The sequence below is a fragment of the Watersipora subatra genome, chromosome 11, assembly GCF_963576615.1.
Source record: "Watersipora subatra chromosome 11, tzWatSuba1.1, whole genome shotgun sequence".
Classification (NCBI taxonomy): domain Eukaryota; kingdom Metazoa; phylum Bryozoa; class Gymnolaemata; order Cheilostomatida; family Watersiporidae; genus Watersipora; species Watersipora subatra.
The window spans coordinates 43,298,787-43,325,414 of NC_088718.1; the positions used below are offsets into that span (position 1 = coordinate 43,298,787).

At 34.5% G+C, this 26,628-nt stretch overlaps 1 protein-coding gene across 1 annotated transcript in view; it reads left to right on the plus strand.

The window, feature by feature from the left end:
* LOC137408098 (mucin-21-like) overlaps positions 1-26,628 on the plus strand; it is a 71,137-nt gene that overhangs the window by 42,311 nt on the left and 2,198 nt on the right. The window contains exon 10 of the mRNA XM_068094492.1: positions 25,517-25,681. Within this exon, the coding sequence (XP_067950593.1) occupies positions 25,517-25,681 (165 nt within the window). The remainder of the gene's footprint in view (positions 1-25,516; positions 25,682-26,628) is intronic.

Genomic DNA, 26,628 nt, shown 5'->3' on the forward strand with positions numbered 1-26,628 from the left:
GAAAGCATTGCATCAGTACTGGGTTCTTCTTTAAAGGGAATGCTGTATTTTACTATAAACATAGAAAGCATTGCATCAGTACTGGGTTCTTGTTTAAAGGGAATGCTGTATTTTGCTATAAACATAGAAAGCATTGCATCAGTACTGGGTTCTTCTTTAAAGGGAATGCTGTATTTTACTATAAACATAGAAAGCATTGCATCAGTACTGGGTTCTTCTTTAAAGGGATTGCTGTATTTTACTATAAACATAGAAAGCATTGCATCAGTACTGGGTTCTTCTTTAAAGGGAATGCTGTATTTTACCATAAACATAGAAAGCATTGCATCAGTACTGGGTTCTTGTTTAAAGGGAATGCTGTATTTTGCTATAAACATAGAAAGCATTGAATCAGTACTGGGTTCTTCTTTAAAGGGAATGCTGTATTTTACTATAAACATAGAAAGCATTGCATCAGTACTGGGTTCTTCTTTAAAGGGATTGCTGTATTTTACTATAAACATTGAAAGCATTGCATCAGTACTGGGTTCTTCTTTAAAGGGAATGCTGTATTTTACTATAAACATAGAAAGCATAGCATCAGTACTGGGTTCTTCTTTAAAGGGATTGCTGTATTTTACTATAAATATAGAAAGCATAGCATCAGTACTGGGTTCTTCTTTAAAGGGATTGCTGTATTTTACTATAAACATAGAAAGCATAGCATCAGTACTGGGTTCTTCTTTAAAGGGATTGCTGTATTTTACTATAAACATAGAAAGCATAGCATCAGTACTGGGTTCTTCTTTAAAGGGATTGCTGTATTTTACTATAAACATAGAAAGCATAGCATCAGTACTGGGTTCTTCTTTAAAGGGATTGCTGTATTTTACTATAAACATAGAAAGCATAGCATCAGTACTGGGTTCTTCTTTAAAGGGATTGCTGTATTTTACTATAAACATAGAAAGCATAGCATCAGTACTGGGTTCTTCTTTAAAGGGATTGCTGTATTTTACTATAAACATAGAAAGCATAGCATCAGTACTGGGTTCTTCTTTAAAGGGATTGCTGTATTTTACTATAAACATAGAAAGCATAGCATCAGTACTGGGTTCTTCTTTAAAGGGATTGCTGTATTTTACTATAAACATAGAAAGCATAGCATCAGTACTGGGTTCTTCTTTAAAGGGATTGCTGTATTTTACTATAAACATAGAAAGCATAGCATCAGTACTGGGTTCTTCTTTAAAGGGATTGCTGTATTTTACTATAAACATAGAAAGCATAGCATCAGTACTGGGTTCTTCTTTAAAGGGATTGCTGTATTTTACTATAAACAAAGAAAGCATAGCATCAGTACTGGGTTCTTCTTTAAAGGGATTGCTGTATTTTACTATAAACATAGAAAGCATAGCATCAGTACTGGGTTCTTCTTTAAAGGGAATGCTGTATTTTGCTATAAACATAGAAAGCATAGCATCAGTACTGGGTTCTTCTTTAAAGGGAATGCTGTATTTTGCTATAAACATAGAAAGCATTGCATCAGTACTGGGTTCTTCTTTAAAGGGATTGCTGTATTTTGCTATAAACATAGAAAGCATTGCATCAGTACTGGGTTCTTCTTTAAAGGGAATGCTGTATTTTGCCATAAACATAGAAAGCATTGCATCAGTACTGGGTTCTTCTTTAAAGAAAATGCTGTATTTTGCTATAAACATTGAAAGCATTGCATCAGTACTGGGTTCATCTTTAAAGGGAATGCTGTATTTTGCTATAAACATTGAAAGCATTGCATCAGTACTGGGTTCTTCTTGAAAGGGAATGCTGTATTTTGCTATAAACATAGAAAGCATAGCATCAGTACTGGGTACATCTTTAAAGGGAATGCTGTATTTTGCTATAAACATAGAAAGCATAGCATCAGTACTGGGTTCTTCTTTAAAGGGAATGCTGTATTTTGCTATAAACATAGAAAGCATTGCATCAGTACTGGGTTCATCTTTAAAGGGAATGCTGTATTTTGCTATAAACATAGAAAGCATAGCATCAGTACTGGGTTCTTCTTTAAAGGGAATGCTGTATTTTGCTATAAACATAGAAAGCATAGCATCAGTACTGGGTTCTTCTTTAAAGGGAATGCTGTATTTTGCTATAAACATAGAAAGCATAGCATCAGTACTGGGTTCTTCTTTAAAGGGAATGCTGTATTTTGCTATAAACATAGAAAGCATAGCATCAGTACTGGGTTCTTCTTTAAAGGGAATGCTGTATTTTGCTATAAACATAGAAAGCATAGCATCAGTACTGGGTTCTTCTTTAAAGGGAATGCTGTATTTTGCTATAAACATAGAAAGCATAGCATCAGTACTGGGTTCTTCTTTAAAGGGAATGCTGTATTTTGCTATAAACATTGAAAGCATTGCATCAGTACTGGGTTCTTCTTTAAAGGGAATGCTATATTTTGCTATAAACATAGAAAGCATAGCATCAGTACTGGGTTCTTCTTTAAAGGGAATGCTGTATTTTGCTATAAACATAGAAAGCATAGCATCAGTACTGGGTTCTTCTTTAAAGGGAATGCTGTATTTTGCTATAAACATAGAAAGCATAGCATCAGTACTGGGTTCTTCTTTAAAAGGAATGCTGTATTTTGCTATAAACATAGAAAGCATAGCATCAGTACTGGGTTCTTCTTTAAAGGGAATGCTGTATTTTGCTATAAACATAGAAAGCATTGCATCAGTACTGGGTTCTTCTTTAAAGGGATTGCTGTATTTTGCTATAAACATTGAAAGCATTGCATCAGTACTGGGTTCTTCTTTAAAGGGAATGCTGTATTTTGCTATAAACATAGAAAGCATAGCATCAGTACTGGGTTCTTCTTTAAAGGGAATGCTGTATTTTACTATAAACATAGAAAGCATTGCATCAGTACTGGGTTCTTCTTTAAAGGGAATGCTGTATTTTACTATAAACATAGAAAGCATTGCATCAGTACTGGGTTCTTCTTTAAAGGGATTGCTGTATTTTACTATAAACATAGAAAGCATAGCATCAGTACTGGGTTCTTCTTTAAAGGGAATGCTGTATTTTGCTATAAACATAGAAAGCATAGCATCAGTACTGGGTTCTTCTTTAAAGGGAATGCTGTATTTTGCTATAAACATAGAAAGCATAGCATCAGTACTGGGTTCTTCTTTAAAGGGAATGCTGTATTTTGCTATAAACATAGAAAGCATAGCATCAGTACTGGGTTCTTCTTTAAAGGGAATGCTGTATTTTGCTATAAACATTGAAAGCATTGCATCAGTACTGGGTTCTTCTTTAAAGGGAATGCTATATTTTGCTATAAACATAGAAAGCATAGCATCAGTACTGGGTTCTTCTTTAAAGGGAATGCTGTATTTTGCTATAAACATAGAAAGCATAGCATCAGTACTGGGTTCTTCTTTAAAGGGAATGCTGTATTTTGCTATAAACATAGAAAGCATAGCATCAGTACTGGGTTCTTCTTTAAAAGGAATGCTGTATTTTGCTATAAACATAGAAAGCATAGCATCAGTACTGGGTTCTTCTTTAAAGGGAATGCTGTATTTTGCTATAAACATAGAAAGCATTGCATCAGTACTGGGTTCTTCTTTAAAGGGATTGCTGTATTTTGCTATAAACATTGAAAGCATTGCATCAGTACTGGGTTCATCTTTAAAGGGAATGCTGTATTTTGCTATAAACATAGAAAGCATTGCATCAGTACTGGGTTCTTCTTTAAAGGGAATGCTGTATTTTGCTATAAACATAGAAAGCATTGCATCAGTACTGGGTTCTTCTTTAAAGGGAATGCTGTATTTTGCTATAAACATAGAAAGCATTGCATCAGTACTGGGTTCTTCTTTAAAGGGAATGCTGTATTTTACCTTAAACATAGAAAGCATTGCATCAGTATTGGGTTCTTCTTTAAAGGGAATGCTGTATTTTGCTATAAACATAGAAAGCATTGCATCAGTACTGGGTTCTTCTTTAAAGGGAATGCTGTATTTTGCTATAAACATAGAAAGCATAGCATCAGTACTGGGTTCTTCTTTAAAGGGAATGCTGTATTTTGCTATAAACATAGAAAGCATAGCATCAGTACTGGGTTCTTCTTTAAAGGGAATGCTGTATTTTGCTATAAACATAGAAAGCATAGCATCAGTACTGGGTTCTTCTTTAAAGGGAATGCTGTATTTTGCTATAAACATAGAAAGCATAGCATCAGTACTGGGTTCTTCTTTAAAGGGAATGCTGTATTTTGCTATAAACATAGAAAGCATTGCATCAGTACTGGGTTCTTCTTTAAAGGGATTGCTGTATTTTGCTATAAACATTGAAAGCATTGCATCAGTACTGGGTTCTTCTTTAAAGGGAATGCTGTATTTTGCTATAAACATTGAAAGCATTGCATCAGTACTGGGTTCTTCTTTAAAGGGAATGCTATATTTTGCTATAAACATAGAAAGCATAGCATCAGTACTGGGTTCTTCTTTAAAGGGAATGCTGTATTTTGCTATAAACATAGAAAGCATAGCATCAGTACTGGGTTCTTCTTTAAAGGGAATGCTGTATTTTGCTATAAACATAGAAAGCATAGCATCAGTACTGGGTTCTTCTTTAAAGGGAATGCTGTATTTTGCTATAAACATAGAAAGCATAGCATCAGTACTGGGTTCTTGTTTAAAGGGAATGCTGTATTTTGCTATAAACATAGAAAGCATTGCATCAGTACTGGGTTCTTCTTTAAAGGGATTGCTGTATTTTGCTATAAACATTGAAAGCATTGCATCAGTACTGGGTTCTTCTTTAAAGGGAATGCTGTATTTTGCTATAAACATAGAAAGCATTGCATCAGTACTGGGTTCTTCTTTAAAGGGAATGCTGTATTTTGCTATAAACATAGAAAGCATTGCATCAGTACTGGGTTCTTCTTTAAAGGGAATGCTGTATTTTGCTATAAACATAGAAAGCATTGCATCAGTACTGGGTTCTTCTTTAAAGGGAATGCTGTATTTTACCTTAAACATAGAAAGCATTGCATCAGTACTGGGTTCTTCTTTAAAGGGAATGCTGTATTTTGCTATAAACATAGAAAGCATTGCATAAGTACTGGGTTCTTCTTTAAAAGGAATGCTGTATTTTGCTATAAACATAGAAAGCATTGCATCAGTACTGGGTTCTTCTTTAAAGGGAATGCTGTATTTTACCATAAACATAGAAAGCATTGCATCAGTACTGGGTTCTTCTTTAAAGGGAATGCTGTATTTTACTATAAACATTGAAAGCATTGCATCAGTACTGGGTTCTTCTTTAAAGGGAATGCTGTATTTTGCCATAAACATAGAAAGCATTGCATCAGTACTGGGTTCTTCTTTAAAGGGAATGCTGTATTTTGCTATAAACATAGAAAGCATTGCATCAGTACTGGGTTCTTCTTTAAAGGGAATGCTGTATTTTGCTATAAACATAGAAAGCATTGCATCAGTACTGGGTTCTTCTTTAAAGGGAATGCTGTATTTTACCATAAACATAGAAAGCATTGCATCAGTACTGGGTTCTTCTTTAAAGGGAATGCTGTATTTTACCATAAACATAGAAAGCATTGCATCAGTACTGGGTTCTTCTTTAAAGGGAATGCTGTATTTTGCTATAAACATAGAAAGCATAGCATCAGTACTGGGTTCTTCTTTAAAGGAAATGCTGTATTTTGCTATAAACATAGAAAGCATTGCATCAGTACTGGGTTCTTCTTTAAAGGGAATGCTGTATTTTGCTATAAACATAGAAAGCATTGCATCAGTACTGGGTTCTTCTTTAAAGGGAATGCTGTATTTTGCTATAAACATAGAAAGCATTGCATCAGTACTGGGTTCTTCTTTAAAGGGAATGCTGTATTTTACCATAAACATAGAAAGCATTGCATCAGTACTGGGTTCTTCTTTAAAGGGAATGCTGTATTTTGCTATAAACATAGAAAGCATTGCATCAGTACTGGGTTCTTCTTTAAAGGGAATGCTGTATTTTGCTATAAACATAGAAAGCATTGCATCAGTACTGGGTTCTTCTTTAAAGGGAATGCTGTATTTTACCATAAACATAGAAAGCATTGCATCAGTACTGGGTTCTTCTTTAAAGGGAATGCTGTATTTTGCTATAAACATAGAAAGCATTGCATCAGTACTGGGTTCTTCTTTAAAGGGAATGCTGTATTTTGCTATAAACATAGAAAGCATTGCATCAGTACTGGGTTCTTCTTTAAAGGGAATGCTGTATTTTACCATAAACATAGAAAGCATTGCATCAGTACTGGGTTCTTCTTTAAAGGGAATGCTGTATTTTACCATAAACATAGAAAGCATTGCATCAGTACTGGGTTCTTCTTTAAAGGGAATGCTGTATTTTGCTATAAACATAGAAAGCATAGCATCAGTACTGGGTTCTTCTTTAAAGGAAATGCTGTATTTTGCTATAAACATAGAAAGCATTGCATCAGTACTGGGTTCTTCTTTAAAGGGAATGCTGTATTTTACTATAAACATAGAAAGCATTGCATCAGTACTGGGTTCTTCTTTAAAGGGAATGCTATATTTTGCTATAAACATTGAAAGCATTGCATCAGTACTGGGTTCTTCTTTAAAGGGAATGCTGTATTTTGCTATAAACACTGAAAGCATTGCATCAGTACTGGGTTCATCTTTAAAGGGAATGCTGTATTTTGCTATAAACATTGAAAGCATTGCATCAGTACTGGGTTCTTCTTGAAAGGGAATGCTGTATTTTGCTATAAACATAGAAAGCATAGCATCAGTACTGGGTTCTTCTTTAAAGGGAATGCTGTATTTTGCTATAAACATTGAAAGCATTGCATCAGTACTGGGTTCATCTTTAAAGGGAATGCTGTATTTTGCTATAAACATTGAAAGCATTGCATCAGTACTGGGTTCTTCTTGAAAGGGAATGCTGTATTTTGCTATAAACATTGAAAGCATAGCATCAGTACTGGGTTCTTCTTTAAAGGGAATGCTGTATTTTGCTATAAACATTGAAAGCATTGCATCAGTACTGGGTTCTTCTTTAAAGGGATTGCTGTATTTTGCTATAAACATTGAAAGCATAGCATCAGTACTGGGTTCTTCTTTAAAGGGAATGCTGTATTTTGCTATAAACATTGAAAGCATTGCATCAGTACTGGGTTCTTCTTTAGAGGGAATGCTGTATTTTGCTATAAACATTGAAAGCATAGCATCAGTACTGGGTTCTTCTTTAAAGGGAATGCTGTATTTTGCCTTAAACATAGAAAGCATAGCATCAGTACTGGGTTCTTCTTTAAAGGGAATGCTGTATTTTACTATAAACATAGAAAGCATAGCATCAGTGCTGGGTTCTTCTTTAAAGGGAATGCTGTATTTTGCCATAAACATAGAAAGCATAGCATCAGTGCTGGGTTCTTCTTTAAAGGGAATGCTGTATTTTGCCATAAACATAGAAAGCATAGCATCAGTACTGGGTTCTTCTTTAAAGGGAATGCTGTATTTTACTATAAACATAGAAAGCATAGCATCAGTACTGGGTTCTTCTTTAAAGGGAATGCTGTATTTTGCTATAAACATAGAAAGCATAGCATCAGTACTGGGTTCTTCTTTAAAGGGAATGCTGTATTTTGCCATAAACATAGAAAGCATTGCATCAGTACTGGGTTCATCTTTAAAGGGAATGCTGTATTTTGCCTTAAACATAGAAAGCATAGCATCAGTACTGGGTTCTTCTTTAAAGGGAATGCTGTATTTTGCCTTAAACATAGAAAGCATAGCATCAGTACTGGGTTCTTGTTTAAAGGGAATGCTGTATTTTGCCTTAAACATAGAAAGCATTGCATCAGTACTGGGTTCTTCTTTAAAAGGAATGCTGTATTTTGCCTTAAACATAGAAAGCATAGCATCAGTACTGGGTTCTTCTTTAAAGGGAATGCTGTATTTTGCCTTAAACATAGAAAGCATTGCATCAGTACTGGGTTCTTCTTTAAAGGGAATGCTGCATTTTACTATAAACATAGAAAGCATAGCATCAGTACTGGGTTCTTCTTTAAAGGGAATGCTGTATTTTGCCTTAAACATAGAAAGCATAGCATCAGTACTGGGTTCTTCTTTAAAGGGAATGCTGTATTTTGCTATAAACATAGAAAGCATTGCATCAGTACTGGGTTCTTCTTTAGAGGGAATGCTGTATTTTGCCATAAACATAGAAAGCATTGCATCAGTACTGGGTTCTTCTTTAAAGGGAATGCTGTATTTTGCCTTAAACATAGAAAGCATTGCATCAGTACTGGGTTCTTCTTTAAAGGGAATGCTGTATTTTGCTATAAACATAGAAAGCATTGCATCAGTACTGGGTTCTTCTTTAAAGGGAATGCTGTATTTTGCCTTAAACATAGAAAGCATTGCATCAGTACTGGGTTCTTCTTTAAAGGGAATGCTGTATTTTGCCATAAACATAGAAAGCATTGCATCAGTACTGGGTTCTTCTTTAAAGGGAATGCTGTATTTTGCCTTAAACATAGAAAGCATTGCATCAGTACTGGGTTCTTCTTTAAAGGGAATGCTGTATTTTGCTATAAACATAGAAAGCATTGCATCAGTACTGGGTTCTTCTTTAAAGGGAATGCTGTATTTTGCTATAAACATAGAAAGCATTGCATCAGTACTGGGTTCTTCTTTAAAGGGAATGCTGTATTTTGCCTTAAACATAGAAAGCATAGCATCAGTACTGGGTTCTTCTTTAAAGGGAATGCTGTATTTTACTATAAACATAGAAAGCATTGCATCAGTACTGGGTTCTTCTTTAAAGGGAATGCTGTATTTTGCTATAAACATAGAAAGCATTGCATCAGTACTGGGTTCTTCTTTAAAGGGAATGCTGTATTTTACTATAAACATTGAAAGCATAGCATCAGTACTGGGTTCTTCTTTAGAGGGAATGCTGTATTTCGCCATAAACATAGAAAGCATTGCATCAGTACTGGGTTCTTCTTTAGAGGGAATGCTGTATTTTGCCTTAAACATAGAAAGCATAGCATCAGTACTGGGTTCTTCTTTAAAGGGAATGCTGTATTTTGCTATAAACATAGAAAGCATTGCATCAGTACTGGGTTCTTCTTTAAAGGGAATGCTGTATTTTGCTATAAACATAGAAAGCATTGCATCAGTACTGGGTTCTTCTTTAAAGGGAATGCTGTATTTTGCTATAAACATAGAAAGCATTGCATCAGTACTGGGTTCTTCTTTAAAGGGAATGCTGTATTTTACTTTAAACATTGAAAGCATAGCATCAGTACTGGGTTCTTCTTTAGAGGGAATGCTGTATTTTGCCATAAACATAGAAAGCATTGCATAGGTACTGGGTTCTTCTTTAAAGGGAATGCTGTATTTTGCTATAAACATAGAAAGCATTGCATCAGTACTGGGTTCTTCTTTAAAGGGAATGCTGTATTTTGCTATAAACATAGAAAGCATTGCATCAGTACTGGGTTCTTCTTTAAAGGGAATGCTGTATTTTGCCTTAAACATAGAAAGCATTGCATCAGTACTGGGTTCTTCTTTAAAAGGAATGCTGTATTTTGCTATAAACATAGAAAGCATTGCATCAGTACTGGGTTCTTCTTTAAAGGGAATGCTGTATTTTACCATAAACATAGAAAGCATTGCATCAGTACTGGGTTCTTCTTTAAAGGGATTGCTGTATTTTACTATAAACATTGAAAGCATTGCATCAGTACTGGGTTCTTCTTTAAAGGGAATGCTGTATTTTGCCATAAACATAGAAAGCATTGCATCAGTACTGGGTTCTTCTTTAAAGGGAATGCTGTATTTTGCTATAAACATAGAAAGCATTGCATCAGTACTGGGTTCTTCTTTAAAGGGAATGCTGTATTTTGCTATAAACATAGAAAGCATTGCATCAGTACTGGGTTCTTCTTTAAAGGGAATGCTGTATTTTACCATAAACATAGAAAGCATTGCATCAGTACTGGGTTCTTCTTTAAAGGGAATGCTGTATTTTACCATAAACATAGAAAGCATTGCAACAGTACTGGGTTCTTCTTTAAAGGGAATGCTGTATTTTGCTATAAACATAGAAAGCATAGCATCAGTACTGGGTTCTTCTTTAAAGGAAATGCTGTATTTTGCTATAAACATAGAAAGCATTGCATCAGTACTGGGTTCTTCTTTAAAGGGAATGCTGTATTTTGCTATAAACATAGAAAGCATTGCATCAGTACTGGGTTCTTCTTTAAAGGGAATGCTGTATTTTGCTATAAACATAGAAAGCATTGCATCAGTACTGGGTTCTTCTTTAAAGGGAATGCTGTATTTTGCCTTAAACATAGAAAGCATTGCATCAGTACTGGGTTCTTCTTTAAAGGGAATGCTGTATTTTGCCTTAAACATAGAAAGCATAGCATCAGTACTGGGTTCTTCTTTAAAGGGAATGCTGTATTTTGCCTTAAACATAGAAAGCATTGCATCAGTACTGGGTTCTTCTTTAAAGGGAATGCTGTATTTTACTATAAACATAGAAAGCATAGCATCAGTACTGGGTTCTTCTTTAAAGGGAATGCTGTATTTTGCCTTAAACATAGAAAGCATAGCATCAGTACTGGGTTCTTCTTTAAAGGGAATGCTGTATTTTGCTATAAACATAGAAAGCATTGCATCAGTACTGGGTTCTTCTTTAAAGGGAATGCTGTATTTTGCCTTAAACATAGAAAGCATAGCATCAGTACTGGGTTCTTCTTTAAAGGGAATGCTGTATTTTACTATAAACATAGAAAGCATTGCATCAGTACTGGGTTCTTCTTTAAAGGGAATGCTGTATTTTGCTATAAACATAGAAAGCATTGCATCAGTACTGGGTTCTTCTTTAAAGGGAATGCTGTATTTTACTATAAACATTGAAAGCATAGCATCAGTACTGGGTTCTTCTTTAGAGGGAATGCTGTATTTCGCCATAAACATAGAAAGCATTGCATCAGTACTGGGTTCTTCTTTAGAGGGAATGCTGTATTTTGCCTTAAACATAGAAAGCATAGCATCAGTACTGGGTTCTTCTTTAAAGGGAATGCTGTATTTTGCTATAAACATAGAAAGCATTGCATCAGTACTGGGTTCTTCTTTAAAGGGAATGCTGTATTTTGCTATAAACATAGAAAGCATTGCATCAGTACTGGGTTCTTCTTTAAAGGGAATGCTGTATTTTGCTATAAACATAGAAAGCATTGCATCAGTACTGGGTTCTTCTTTAAAGGGAATGCTGTATTTTACTATAAACATTGAAAGCATAGCATCAGTACTGGGTTCTTCTTTAGAGGGAATGCTGTATTTTGCCATAAACATAGAAAGCATTGCATCAGTACTGGGTTCTTCTTTAAAGGGAATGCTGTATTTTGCTATAAACATAGAAAGCATTGCATCAGTACTGGGTTCTTCTTTAAAGGGAATGCTGTATTTTGCTATAAACATAGAAAGCATTGCATCAGTACTGGGTTCTTCTTTAAAGGGAATGCTGTATTTTGCCTTAAACATAGAAAGCATTGCATCAGTACTGGGTTCTTCTTTAAAAGGAATGCTGTATTTTGCTATAAACATAGAAAGCATTGCATCAGTACTGGGTTCTTCTTTAAAGGGAATGCTGTATTTTACCATAAACATAGAAAGCATTGCATCAGTACTGGGTTCTTCTTTAAAGGGATTGCTGTATTTTACTATAAACATTGAAAGCATTGCATCAGTACTGGGTTCTTCTTTAAAGGGAATGCTGTATTTTGCCATAAACATAGAAAGCATTGCATCAGTACTGGGTTCTTCTTTAAAGGGAATGCTGTATTTTGCTATAAACATAGAAAGCATTGCATCAGTACTGGGTTCTTCTTTAAAGGGAATGCTGTATTTTGCTATAAACATAGAAAGCATTGCATCAGTACTGGGTTCTTCTTTAAAGGGAATGCTGTATTTTACCATAAACATAGAAAGCATTGCATCAGTACTGGGTTCTTCTTTAAAGGGAATGCTGTATTTTACCATAAACATAGAAAGCATTGCATCAGTACTGGGTTCTTCTTTAAAGGGAATGCTGTATTTTGCTATAAACATAGAAAGCATAGCATCAGTACTGGGTTCTTCTTTAAAGGAAATGCTGTATTTTGCTATAAACATAGAAAGCATTGCATCAGTACTGGGTTCTTCTTTAAAGGGAATGCTGTATTTTGCTATAAACATAGAAAGCATTGCATCAGTACTGGGTTCTTCTTTAAAGGGAATGCTGTATTTTGCTATAAACATAGAAAGCATTGCATCAGTACTGGGTTCTTCTTTAAAGGGAATGCTGTATTTTACCATAAACATAAAAAGCATTGCATCAGTACTGGGTTCTTCTTTAAAGGAAATGCTGTATTTTGCTATAAACATAGAAAGCATTGCATCAGTACTGGGTTCTTCTTTAAAGGGAATGCTGTATTTTGCTATAAACATAGAAAGCATTGCATCAGTACTGGATTCTTCTTTAAAGGGAATGCTGTATTTTACCATAAACATAGAAAGCATTGCATCAGTACTGGGTTCTTCTTTAAAGGGAATGCTGTATTTTGCTATAAACATAGAAAGCATTGCATCAGTACTGGGTTCTTCTTTAAAGGGAATGCTGTATTTTGCTATAAACATAGAAAGCATTGCATCAGTACTGGGTTCTTCTTTAAAGGGAATGCTGTATTTTACCATAAACATAGAAAGCATTGCATCAGTACTGGGTTCTTCTTTAAAGGGAATGCTGTATTTTACCATAAACATAGAAAGCATTGCATCAGTACTGGGTTCTTCTTTAAAGGGAATGCTGTATTTTGCTATAAACATAGAAAGCATAGCATCAGTACTGGGTTCTTCTTTAAAGGAAATGCTGTATTTTGCTATAAACATAGAAAGCATTGCATCAGTACTGGGTTCTTCTTTAAAGGGAATGCTGTATTTTACTATAAACATAGAAAGCATTGCATCAGTACTGGGTTCTTCTTTAAAGGGAATGCTGTATTTTGCTATAAACATTGAAAGCATTGCATCAGTACTGGGTTCTTCTTTAAAGGGAATGCTGTATTTTGCTATAAACATTGAAAGCATTGCATCAGTACTGGGTTCATCTTTAAAGGGAATGCTGTATTTTGCTTTAAACATTGAAAGCATTGCATCAGTACTGAGTTCTTCTTGAAAGGGAATGCTGTATTTTGCTATAAACATAGAAAGCATAGCATCAGTACTGGGTTCTTCTTTAAAGGGAATGCTGTATTTTGCTATAAACATTGAAAGCATTGCATCAGTACTGGGTTCATCTTTAAAGTGAATGCTGTATTTTGCTATAAACATTGAAAGCATTGCATCAGTACTGGGTTCTTCTTGAAAGGGAATGCTGTATTTTGCTATAAACATTGAAAGCATAGCATCAGTACTGGGTTCTTCTTTAAAGGGAATGCTGTATTTTGCTATAAACATTGAAAGCATTGCATCAGTACTGGGTTCTTCTTTAAAGGGATTGCTGTATTTTGCTATAAACATTGAAAGCATAGCATCAGTACTGGGTTCTTCTTTAAAGGGAATGCTGTGTTTTGCTATAAACATTGAAAGCATTGCATCAGTACTGGGTTCTTCTTTAAAGGGAATGCTGTATTTTACTATAAACATAGAAAGCATTGCACCAGTACTGGGTTCTTCTTTAGAGGGAATGCTGTATTTTGCTATAAACATTGAAAGCATAGCATCAGTACTGGGTTCTTCTTTAAAGGGAATGCTGTATTTTGCCTTAAACATAGAAAGCATAGCATCAGTACTGGGTTCTTCTTTAAAGGGAATGCTGTATTTTACTATAAACATAGAAAGCATAGCATCAGTGCTGGGTTCTTCTTTAAAGGGAATGCTGTATTTTGCCATAAACATAGAAAGCATAGCATCAGTGCTGGGTTCTTCTTTAAAGGGAATGCTGTATTTTGCCATAAACATAGAAAGCATTGCATCAGTACTGGGTTCTTCTTTAAAGGGAATGCTGTATTTTACTATAAACATAGAAAGCATAGCATCAGTACTGGGTTCTTCTTTAAAGGGAATGCTGTATTTTGCTATAAACATAGAAAGCATAGCATCAGTACTGGGTTCTTCTTTAAAGGGAATGCTGTATTTTGCCATAAACATAGAAAGCATTGCATCAGTACTGGGTTCATCTTTAAAGGGAATGCTGTATTTTGCCTTAAACATAGATAGCATAGCATCAGTACTGGGTTCTTCTTTAAAGGGAATGCTGTATTTTGCCTTAAACATAGAAAGCATAGCATCAGTACTGGGTTCTTGTTTAAAGGGAATGCTGTATTTTGCCTTAAACATAGAAAGCATTGCATCAGTACTGGGTTCTTCTTTAAAGGGAATGCTGTATTTTGCCTTAAACATAGAAAGCATAGCATCAGTACTGGGTTCTTCTTTAAAGGGAATGCTGTATTTTGCCTTAAACATAGAAAGCATTGCATCAGTACTGGGTTCTTCTTTAAAGGGAATGCTGTATTTTACTATAAACATAGAAAGCATAGCATCAGTACTGGGTTCTTCTTTAAAGGGAATGCTGTATTTTGCCTTAAACATAGAAAGCATAGCATCAGTACTGGGTTCTTCTTTAAAGGGAATGCTGTATTTTGCTATAAACATAGAAAGCATTGCATCAGTACTGGGTTCTTCTTTAGAGGGAATGCTGTATTTTGCCATAAACATAGAAAGCATTGCATCAGTACTGGGTTCTTCTTTAAAGGGAATGCTGTATTTTGCCTTAAACATAGAAAGCATTGCGTCAGTACTGGGTTCTTCTTTAAAGGGAATGCTGTATTTTGCTATAAACATAGAAAGCATTGCATCAGTACTGGGTTCTTCTTTAAAGGGAATGCTGTATTTTGCCTTAAACATAGAAAGCATTGCATCAGTACTGGGTTCTTCTTTAAAGGGAATGCTGTATTTTGCCATAAACATAGAAAGCATTGCATCAGTACTGGGTTCTTCTTTAAAGGGAATGCTGTATTTTGCCTTAAACATAGAAAGCATTGCATCAGTACTGGGTTCTTCTTTAAAGGGAATGCTGTATTTTGCTATAAACATAGAAAGCATTGCATCAGTACTGGGTTCTTCTTTAAAGGGAATGCTGTATTTTGCTATAAACATAGAAAGCATTGCATCAGTACTGGGTTCTTCTTTAAAGGGAATGCTGTATTTTGCCTTAAACATAGAAAGCATAGCATCAGTACTGGGTTCTTCTTTAAAGGGAATGCTGTATTTTGCTATAAACATAGAAAGCATTGCATCAGTACTGGGTTCTTCTTAAAAGGGAATGCTGTATTTTACTATAAACATTGAAAGCATAGCATCAGTACTGGGTTCTTCTTTAGAGGGAATGCTGTATTTTGCCATAAACATAGAAAGCATTGCATCAGTACTGGGTTCTTCTTTAGAGGGAATGCTGTATTTTGCCTTAAACATAGAAAGCATAGCATCAGTACTGGGTTCTTCTTTAAAGGGAATGCTGTATTTTGCTATAAACATAGAAAGCATTGCATCAGTACTGGGTTCTTCTTTAAAGGGAATGCTGTATTTTGCTATAAACATAGAAAGCATTGCATCAGTACTGGGTTCTTCTTTAAAGGGAATGCTGTATTTTGCTATAAACATAGAAAGCATTGCATCAGTACTGGGTTCTTCTTTAAAGGGAATGCTGTATTTTACTATAAACATTGAAAGCATAGCATCAGTACTGGGTTCTTCTTTAGAGGGAATGCTGTATTTTGCCATAAACATAGAAAGCATTGCATCAGTACTGGGTTCTTCTTTAAAGGGAATGCTGTATTTTGCTATAAACATAGAAAGCATTGCATCAGTACTGGGTTCTTCTTTAAAGGGAATGCTGTATTTTGCTATAAACATAGAAAGCATTGCATCAGTACTGGGTTCTTCTTTAAAGGGAATGCTGTATTTTGCCTTAAACATAGAAAGCATTGCATCAGTACTGGGTTCTTCTTTAAAAGGAATGCTGTATTTTGCCATAACCATAGAAAGCATTGCATCAGTACTGGGTTCTTCTTTAAAGGGAATGCTGTATTTTGCCTTAAACATAGAAAGCATTGCATCAGTACTGGGTTCTTCTTTAAAGGGAATGCTGTATTTTGCTATAAACATAGAAAGCATTGCATCAGTACTGGGTTCTTCTTTAAAGGGAATGCTGTATTTTGCTATAAACATAGAAAGCATAGCATCAGTACTGGGTTCTTCTTTAAAGGGAATGCTGTATTTTGCTATAAACATAGAAAGCATTGCATCAGTACTGGGTTCTTCTTTAAAGGGAATGCTGTATTTTGCTATAAACATAGAAAGCATAGCATCAGTACTGGGTTCTTCTTCAAAGGGATTGCTGTATTTTGCTATAAACATAGAAAGCATAGCATCAGTACTGGGTTCTTCTTTAAAGGGAATGCTGTATTTTGCTATAAACATAGAAAGCATAGCATCAGTACTGGGTTCTTCTTTAAAGGGAATGCTGTATTTTGCTATAAACATTGAAAGCATAGCATCAGTACTGGGTTCTTCTTTAAAGGGAATGCTGTATTTTGCTATAAACATTGAAAGCATTGCATCAGTACTGGGTTCTTCTTTAAAGGAAATGCTGTATTTTGCCATAAACATAGAAAGCATTGCATCAGTACTGGGTTCTTCTTTAAAGGGAATGCTATATTTTGCTATAAACATAGAAAGCATTGCATCAGTACTGGGTTCTTCTTTAAAGGAAATGCTGTATTTTGCTATAAACATTGAAAGCATAGCATCAGTACTGGGTTCTTCTTTAAAGGAAATTCTGTATTTTGCTATAAACATAGAAAGCATTGCATCAGTACTGGGTTCTTCTTTAAAGGGAATGCTATATTTTGCTATAAACATAGAAAGCATTGCATCAGTACTGGGTTCTTCTTTAAAGGAAATGCTGTATTTTGCTATAAACATTGAAAGCATAGCATCAGTACTCGGTTCTTCTTTAAAGGAAATGCTGTATTTTGCTATAAACATTGAAAGCATAGCATCAGTACTGGGTTCTTCTTTAAAGGAAATGCTGTATTTTGCCTTAAACATAGAAAGCATTGCATCAGTACTGGGTTCTTCTTTAAAGGAAATGCTGTATTTTGCTATAAACATAGAAAGCATTGCATCAGTACTGGGTTCTTCTTTAAAGGGAATGCTGTATTTTGCTATAAACATAGAAAGCATAGCATCAGTACTGGGTTCTTCTTTAAAGGGAATGCTGTATTTTGCTATAAACATAGAAAGCATTGCATCAGTACTGGGTTCTTCTTTAAAGGAAATGCTGTATTTTGCTATAAACATTGAAAGCATAGCATCAGTACTGGGTTCTTCTTTAAAGGAAATGCTGTATTTTGCTATAAACATAGAAAGCATTGCATCAGTACTGGGTTCTTCTTTAAAGGGAATGCTATATTTTGCTATAAACATAGAAAGCATTGCATCAGTACTGGGTTCTTCTTTAAAAGAAATGCTGTATTTTGCTATAAACATTGAAAGCATAGCATCAGTACTGGGTTCTTCTTTAAAGGAAATGCTGTATTTTGCTATAAACATTGAAAGCATAGCATCAGTACTGGGTTCTTCTTTAAAGGAAATGCTGTATTTTGCCTTAAACATAGAAAGCATTGCATCAGTACTGGGTTCTTCTTTAAAAGGAATGCTGTATTTTGCCATAACCTTAGAAAGCATTGCATCAGTACTGGGTTCTTCTTTAAAGGGAATGCTGTATTTTGCCTTAAACATAGAAAGCATTGCATCAGTACTGGGTTCTTCTTTAAAGGGAATGCTGTATTTTGCTATAAACATAGAAAGCATTGCATCAGTACTGGGTTCTTCTTTAAAGGGAATGCTGTATTTTGCTATAAACATTGAAAGCATTGCATCAGTACTGGGTTCTTCTTTAAAGGGAATGCTGTATTTTACTATAAACATAGAAAGCATAGCATCAGTACTGGGTTCTTCTTTAAAGGGAATGCTGCATTTTGCTATAAACATAGAAAGCATTGCATCAGTACTGGGTTCTTCTTTAAAGGGAATGCTGTATTTTGCTATAAACATAGAAAGCATAGCATCAGTACTGGGTTCTTCTTTAAAGGGATTGCTGTATTTTGCTATAAACATAGAAAGCATAGCATCAGTACTGGGTTCTTCTTTAAAGGGAATGCTGTATTTTGCTATAAACATAGAAAGCATAGCATCAGTACTGGGTTCTTCTTTAAAGGGAATGCTGTATTTTGCTATAAACATTGAAAGCATAGCATCAGTACTGGGTTCTTCTTTAAAGGGAATGCTGTATTTTGCTATAAACATTGAAAGCATTGCATCAGTACTGGGTTCTTCTTTAAAGGAAATGCTGTATTTTGCCATAAACATAGAAAGCATTGCATCAGTACTGGGTTCTTCTTTAAAGGGAATGCTATATTTTGCTATAAACATAGAAAGCATTGCATCAGTACTGGGTTCTTCTTTAAAGGAAATGCTGTATTTTGCTATAAACATTGAAAGCATAGCATCAGTACTGGGTTCTTCTTTAAAGGAAATGCTGTATTTTGCTATAAACATAGAAAGCATTGCATCAGTACTGGGTTCTTCTTTAAAGGGAATGCTATATTTTGCTATAAACATAGAAAGCATTGCATCAGTACTGGGTTCTTCTTTAAAGGAAATGCTGTATTTTGCTATAAACATTGAAAGCATAGCATCAGTACTGGGTTCTTCTTTAAAGGAAATGCTGTATTTTGCTATAAACATTGAAAGCATAGCATCAGTACTGGGTTCTTCTTTAAAGGAAATACTGTATTTTGCCTTAAACATAGAAAGCATTGCATCAGTACTGGGTTCTTCTTTAAAGGAAATGCTGTATTTTGCCATAAACATAGAAAGCATAGCATCAGTACTGGGTTCTTCTTTAAAGGGATTGCTGTATTTTACTATAAACATAGAAAGCATAGCATCAGTACTGGGTTCATCTTTAAAGGGAATGCTGTATTTTACCTTAAACATAGAAAGCATAGCATCAGTACTGGGTTCTTCTTTAAAGGGAATGCTGTATTTTACTATAAACATAGAAAGCATTGCATCAGTACTGGGTTCTTCTTTAAAGGGAATGCTGTATTTTGCCTTAAACATGGAAAGCATTGCATCAGTACTGGGTTCTTCTTTAAAAGGAATGCTGTATTTTGCCATAACCATAGAAAGCATTGCATCAGTACTGGTTTCTTCTTTAAAGGGAATGCTGTATTTTGCCTTAAACATAGAAAGCATTGCATCAGTACTGGGTTCTTCTTTAAAGGGAATGCTGTATTTTGCTATAAACATAGAAAGCATTGCATCAGTACTGGGTTCTTCTTTAAAGGGAATGCTGTATTTTGCTATAAACATAGAAAGCATAGCATCAGTACTGGGTTCTTCTTTAAAGGGAATGCTGTATTTTGCTATAAACATAGAAAGCATTGCATCAGTACTGGGTTCTTCTTTAAAGGGAATGCTGTATTTTGCTATAAACATAGAAAGCATAGCATCAGTACTGGGTTCTTCTTTAAAGGGATTGCTGTATTTTGCTATAAACATAGAAAGCATAGCATCAGTACTGGGTTCTTCTTTAAAGGGAATGCTGTATTTTGCTATAAACATAGAAAGCATAGCATCAGTACTGGGTTCTTCTTTAAAGGGAATGCTGTATTTTGCTATAAACATTGAAAGCATAGCATCAGTACTGGGTTCTTCTTTAAAGGGAATGCTGTATTTTGCTATAAACATTGAAAGCATTGCATCAGTACTGGGTTCTTCTTTAAAGGAAATGCTGTATTTTGCTATAAACATAGAAAGCATTGCATCAGTACTGGGTTCTTCTTTAAAGGGAATGCTATATTTTGCTATAAACATAGAAAGCATTGCATCAGTACTGGGTTCTTCTTTAAAGGAAATGCTGTATTTTGCTATAAACATTGAAAGCATAGCATCAGTACTGGGTTCTTCTTTAAAGTAAATGCTGTATTTTGCTATAAACATAGAAAGCATTGCATCAGTACTGGGTTCTTCTTTAAAGGGAATGCTATATTTTGCTATAAACATAGAAAGCATTGCATCAGTACTGGGTTCTTCTTTAAAGGAAATGCTGTATTTTGCTATAAACATTGAAAGCATAGCATCAGTACTGGGTTCTTCTTTAAAGGAAATGCTGTATTTTGCTATAAACATTGAAAGCATTGCATCAGTACTGGGTTCTTCTTTAAAGGAAATGCTGTATTTTGCCATAAACATAGAAAGCATAGCATCAGTACTGGGTTCTTCTTTAAAGGGATTGCTGTATTTTACTATAAACATAGAAAGCATAGCTTCAGTACTGGGTTCATCTTTAAAGGGAATGCTGTATTTTACCTTAAACATAGAAAGCATAGCATCAGTACTGGGTTCTTCTTTAAAGGGAATGCTGTATTTTACTATAAACATAGAAAGCATTGCATCAGTACTGGGTTCTTCTTTAAAGGAAATGCTGTATTTTGCCTTAAACATAGAAAGCATTGCATCAGTACTGGGTTCTTCTTTAAAAGGAATGCTGTATTTTGCCATAACCATAGAAAGCATTGCATCAGTACTGGGTTCTTCTTTAAAGGGAATGCTGTATTTTGCCTTAAACATAGAAAGCATTGCATCAGTACTGGGTTCTTCTTTAAAGGGAATGCTGTATTTTGCTATAAACATAGAAAGCATTGCATCAGTACTGGGTTCTTCTTTAAAGGGAATGCTGTATTTTGCTATAAACATAGAAAGCATAGCATCAGTACTGGGTTCTTCTTTAAAGGGAATGCTGTATTTTGCTATAAACATAGAAAGCATTGCATCAGTACTGGGTTCTTCTTTAAAGGGAATGCTGTATTTTGCTATAAACATAGAAAGCATAGCATCAGTACTGGGTTCTTCTTTAAAGGGATTGCTGTATTTTGCTATAAACATAGAAAGCATAGCATCAGTACTGGGTTCTTCTTTAAAGGGAATGCTGTATTTTGCTATAAACATAGAAAGCATAGCATCAGTACTGGGTTCTTCTTTAAAGGGAATGCTGTATTTTGCTATAAACATTGAAAGCATAGCATCAGTACTGGGTTCTTCTTTAAAGGGAATGCTGTATTTTGCTATAAACATTGAAAGCATTGCATCAGTACTGGGTTCTTCTTTAAAGGAAATGCTGTATTTTGCTATAAACATAGAAAGCATTGCATCAGTACTGGGTTCTTCTTTAAAGGGAATGCTATATTTTGCTATAAACATAGAAAGCATTGCATCAGTACTGGGTTCTTCTTTAAAGGAAATGCTGTATTTTGCTATAAACATTGAAAGCATAGCATCAGTACTGGGTTCTTCTTTAAAGTAAATGCTGTATTTTGCTATAAACATAGAAAGCATTGCATCAGTACTGGGTTCTTCTTTAAAGGGAATGCTATATTTTGCTATAAACATAGAAAGCATTGCATCAGTACTGGGTTCTTCTTTAAAGGAAATGCTGTATTTTGCTATAAACATTGAAAGCATAGCATCAGTACTGGGTTCTTCTTTAAAGGAAATGCTGTATTTTGCTATAAACATTGAAAGCATTGCATCAGTACTGGGTTCTTCTTTAAAGGAAATGCTGTATTTTGCCATAAACATAGAAAGCATAGCATCAGTACTGGGTTCTTCTTTAAAGGGATTGCTGTATTTTACTATAAACATAGAAAGCATAGCTTCAGTACTGGGTTCATCTTTAAAGGGAATGCTGTATTTTACCTTAAACATAGAAAGCATAGCATCAGTACTGGGTTCTTCTTTAAAGGGAATGCTGTATTTTACTATAAACATAGAAAGCATTGCATCAGTACTGGGTTATTCTTTAAAGGGAATGCTCTATTTTGCCTTAAACATAGAAAGCATTGCATCAGTACTGGGTTCTTCTTTAAAGGGAATGCTGTATTTTGCTATAAACATAGAAAGCATTGCATCAGTACTGGGTTCTTCTTTAAAGGGAATGCTGTATTTTGCTATAAACATAGAAAGCATAGCATCAGTACTGGGTTCTTCTTTAAAGGGAATGCTGTATTTTGCTATAAACATAGAAAGCATTGCATCAGTACTGGGTTCTTCTTTAAAGGGAATGCTGTATTTTGCTATAAACATAGAAAGCATAGCATCAGTACTGGGTTCTTCTTTAAAGGGATTGCTGTATTTTGCTATAAACATAGAAAGCATAGCATCAGTACTGGGTTCTTCTTTAAAGGGAATGCTGTATTTTGCTATAAACATAGAAAGCATAGCATCAGTACTGGGTTCTTCTTTAAAGGGAATGCTGTATTTTGCTATAAACATTGAAAGCATAGCATCAGTACTGGGTTCTTCTTTAAAGGGAATGCTGTATTTTGCTATAAACATTGAAAGCATTGCATCAGTACTGGGTTCTTCTTTAAAGGAAATGCTGTATTTTGCCATAAACATAGAAAGCATTGCATCAGTACTGGGTTCTTCTTTAAAGGGAATGCTATATTTTGCTATAAACATAGAAAGCATTGCATCAGTACTGGGTTCTTCTTTAAAGGAAATGCTGTATTTTGCTATAAACATTGAAAGCATAGCATCAGTACTGGGTTCTTCTTTAAAGGAAATGCTGTATTTTGCTATAAACATAGAAAGCATTGCATCAGTACTGGGTTCTTCTTTAAAGGGAATGCTATATTTTGCTATAAACATAGAAAGCATTGCATCAGTACTGGGTTCTTCTTTAAAGGAAATGCTGTATTTTGCTATAAACATTGAAAGCATAGCATCAGTACTGGGTTCTTCTTTAAAGGAAATGCTGTATTTTGCTATAAACATTGAAAGCATAGCATCAGTACTGGGTTCTTCTTTAAAGGAAATGCTGTATTTTGCCTTAAACATAGAAAGCATTGCATCAGTACTGGGTTCTTCTTTAAAGGAAATGCTGTATTTTGCCATAAACATAGAAAGCATTGCATCAGTACTGGGTTCTTCTTTAAAGGGAATGCTATATTTTGCTATAAACATAGAAAGCATTGCATCAGTACTGGGTTCTTCTTTAAAGGAAATGCTGTATTTTGCTATAAACATTGAAAGCATAGCATCAGTACTGGGTTCTTCTTTAAAGGAAATGCTGTATTTTGCTATAAACATAGAAAGCATTGCATCAGTACTGGGTTCTTCTTTAAAGGGAATGCTATATTTTGCTATAAACATAGAAAGCATTGCATCAGTACTGGGTTCTTCTTTAAAGGAAATGCTGTATTTTGCTATAAACATTGAAAGCATAGCATCAGTACTGGGTTCTTCTTTAAAGGAAATGCTGTATTTTGCTATAAACATTGAAAGCATAGCATCAGTACTGGGTTCTTCTTTAAAGGAAATGCTGTATTTTGCCTTAAACACAGAAAGCATTGCATCAGTACTGGGTTCTTCTTTAAAGGAAATGCTGTATTTTGCCATAAACATAGAAAGCATTGCATCAGTACTGGGTTCTTCTTTAAAGGGAATGCTATATTTTGCTATAAACATAGAAAGCATTTCATCAGTACTGGGTTCTTCTTTAAAGGAAATGCTGTATTTTGCTATAAACATTGAAAGCATAGCATCAGTACTGGGTTCTTCTTTAAAGGAAATGCTGTATTTTGCTATTAACATTGAAAGCATAGCATCAGTACTGGGTTCTTCTTTAAAGGAAATGCTGTATTTTGCCTTAAACATAGAAAGCATTGCATCAGTACTGGGTTCTTCTTTAAAGGGAATGCTATATTTTGCTATAAACATAGAAAGCATTGCATCAGTACTGGGTTCTTCTTTAAAGGGAATGCTGTATTTTGCTATAAACATTGAAAGCATTGCATCAGTACTGGGTTCTTCTTTAAAGGAAATGCTGTATTTTGCCATAAACATAGAAAGCATTGCATCAGTACTGGGTTCTTCTTTAAAGGGAATGCTGTATTTTACCATAAACATAGAAAGCATTGCATCAGTACTGGTCTCTTACATGAAATATGTACTTAGCAATTTTTCATTTCGCTGCCTGTTTGTTTAGTTTAAAGTCGAATCATTCATGATGAAACATTCAAATCTTATTTCTGGTCATTCAACCCGCCGTATTTATAGTAAAAATTAACGCTATACAATTAAAATTAAATTACCTAAGGCATTATGGGTCAGTCACATGACCAAATAAACTACATAAACATAGTAGAATGTAAGCTCAATTTATCAGATCATGTGTGGATCTAAACACTACATATTCAATATAGTGAAAATAAAATACCTTTTCTTGTTGAGGGAAGCAAAAACTGTCAATTAACTGAGCATTATATCATATTAATTAATAATAGCTTATCAATAATAATTAATTGTTATGCAATATTGTGAATATGATTACCTTTACAATTAATTTGTAATAGTGATAAAAATTAATAATCGATAACATGTGGTAGACGGAATATTAGAGAAATTATTTAGCCTGAACACTACAGAACTGAGATAAAGTCTAAGCTAGTAAATGTATGGTCTACACCATACCTCATTCATTTGTAAATTTACGCATGAAGAACGATTAGATAGCAAAGCACTTACACAGCTTATCTACTAGCTTTATGCTTGGCTAGGTAACAATCATTAATTAGATTTTTTTCTCAATATTAAAAGAAAACCGCACCAAGTAGGATATCATAAAAATTAATGTGTTCCCGAAAGACTTCTTTTACCTCATATGGCAAGAACCTATACAAATACTTTAGATCCTATATGCCTGTACCAAATAGCTGGCAACCAGTTAGCAAAACTTGAATATATGTAGCTCGCAGTCATTGACATTGGGACCTGCGCAAGCCTTAACGTATAACAGAACTAATCATATGGCAACTGGTCTTACTTCTTTGTCCAATAGATATCCTGCTGAGACGGAATGTTCAAACTAAAGTTGAAAAGTAAAAAATTAGCTTGGGGAAAACTTTGACCAAGTGTGAAGTGAGCAACTCATATTCAAATTGGTTTGAGGAAGTTTTCAAAAACGGGAAATTTTTCTAAATCAGGCAATTGGAGGAAGACTAGATCAAATTACAGAGAGGGTCTCGCAGAATATTGGAGGTTAAACTGCTGTCGTGCCATTGTCACAGCTCATTAACAGATATTTGCAGATAATTACCTGCAATTTACAAAGACACTCGCTCAATATAATTTCTTTTACCAAGGTGTTGAGGGTAAACCTATGGTTATGTTGAAGCTTGTTCAGAAAGAAATATAAACCTTACTTTTACGCTGAAAGTAAAAATTAAGAGAGTGTAAAGGAAGAAAACTGAATTGAGATATGTACTGGAAAACAAGATGTGTGATTTCTATTTTAGGTGATGTGATTAGTGAGTCTGGTCTCTATAAAATAACATACAATAACCTTACTGTGGACACTGAGTATAATTTCACAGTGAGGACACAAGTTCGAGATGCCGCTAATGCTAGTAGTTACAAGTTTAGTGAAATCACTACTGTTGGTGGACGTACCGATAGACTAGGTAAGTACAGACTTAAAACCAAATAAGTTTTAAATGGTTGATTTGGTAGATACTATGTAAGCCATGGTTTGCTAAATTAAGGGTAACTTACAGTAGGTCAGTTGAATTTTTCATGAATATGTATTACCTAATAAAAAAAGAGATTTAAATTGATTCTCTAGTGATCATGACTAGAGACTATAATATTAATAGTATATCATGATTACCGAGTATAGTTTTCTTAACATATCATGGCTACTTACTATAGTATTGCTAATATATCATGACTACAGACTATAGTATTGTTAATATATCATGGCTACTTACTATAGTGTTGTTAATATATCATGGCCACAGACTATATTATTGTTAATATATCATGGCCACAGACTATAGTATTGTGAACATATCATAGTTACTGACTATAGTATTGTTAATATATCATGGCTACTGACTATAGTGTTGTTAATATACCATGACTACAGACTATAGTATTGTTAATATAGTATGGCTACTGACTATAGTGTTGTTAATATATCATGGCCACAGACTATATTATTGTTAACATATTATAGCTACTGACTAAAGTATTGTTAATATATCATGGCTACTAACTATAGTACTGTTAATATATCATGGCTACAGACTATAGTATTGTTAATATACATAGATATATAAACCTAGATTGGCCAATAATAGCTATTCCCATCGGTTGCCTTGTCAGACTTAAATAGCCTGGTGTAACATCATTGTATTGTACCTCACGCTTGACTGCACTGTTATTAACAATGGAGCTAATGAGGAGAATTTGACAAAATCACTTTTTTTTCACATAAAAACCTTCTTGTATACATAATCCATTAAACTAAAGCAATTATGTGATAATATCGGATAACCACCTTATATTAAAACTATAAAAGCTATGAATTGTTGCGAACAAATCATGAGCTATCAGGGCTTTATCTGCC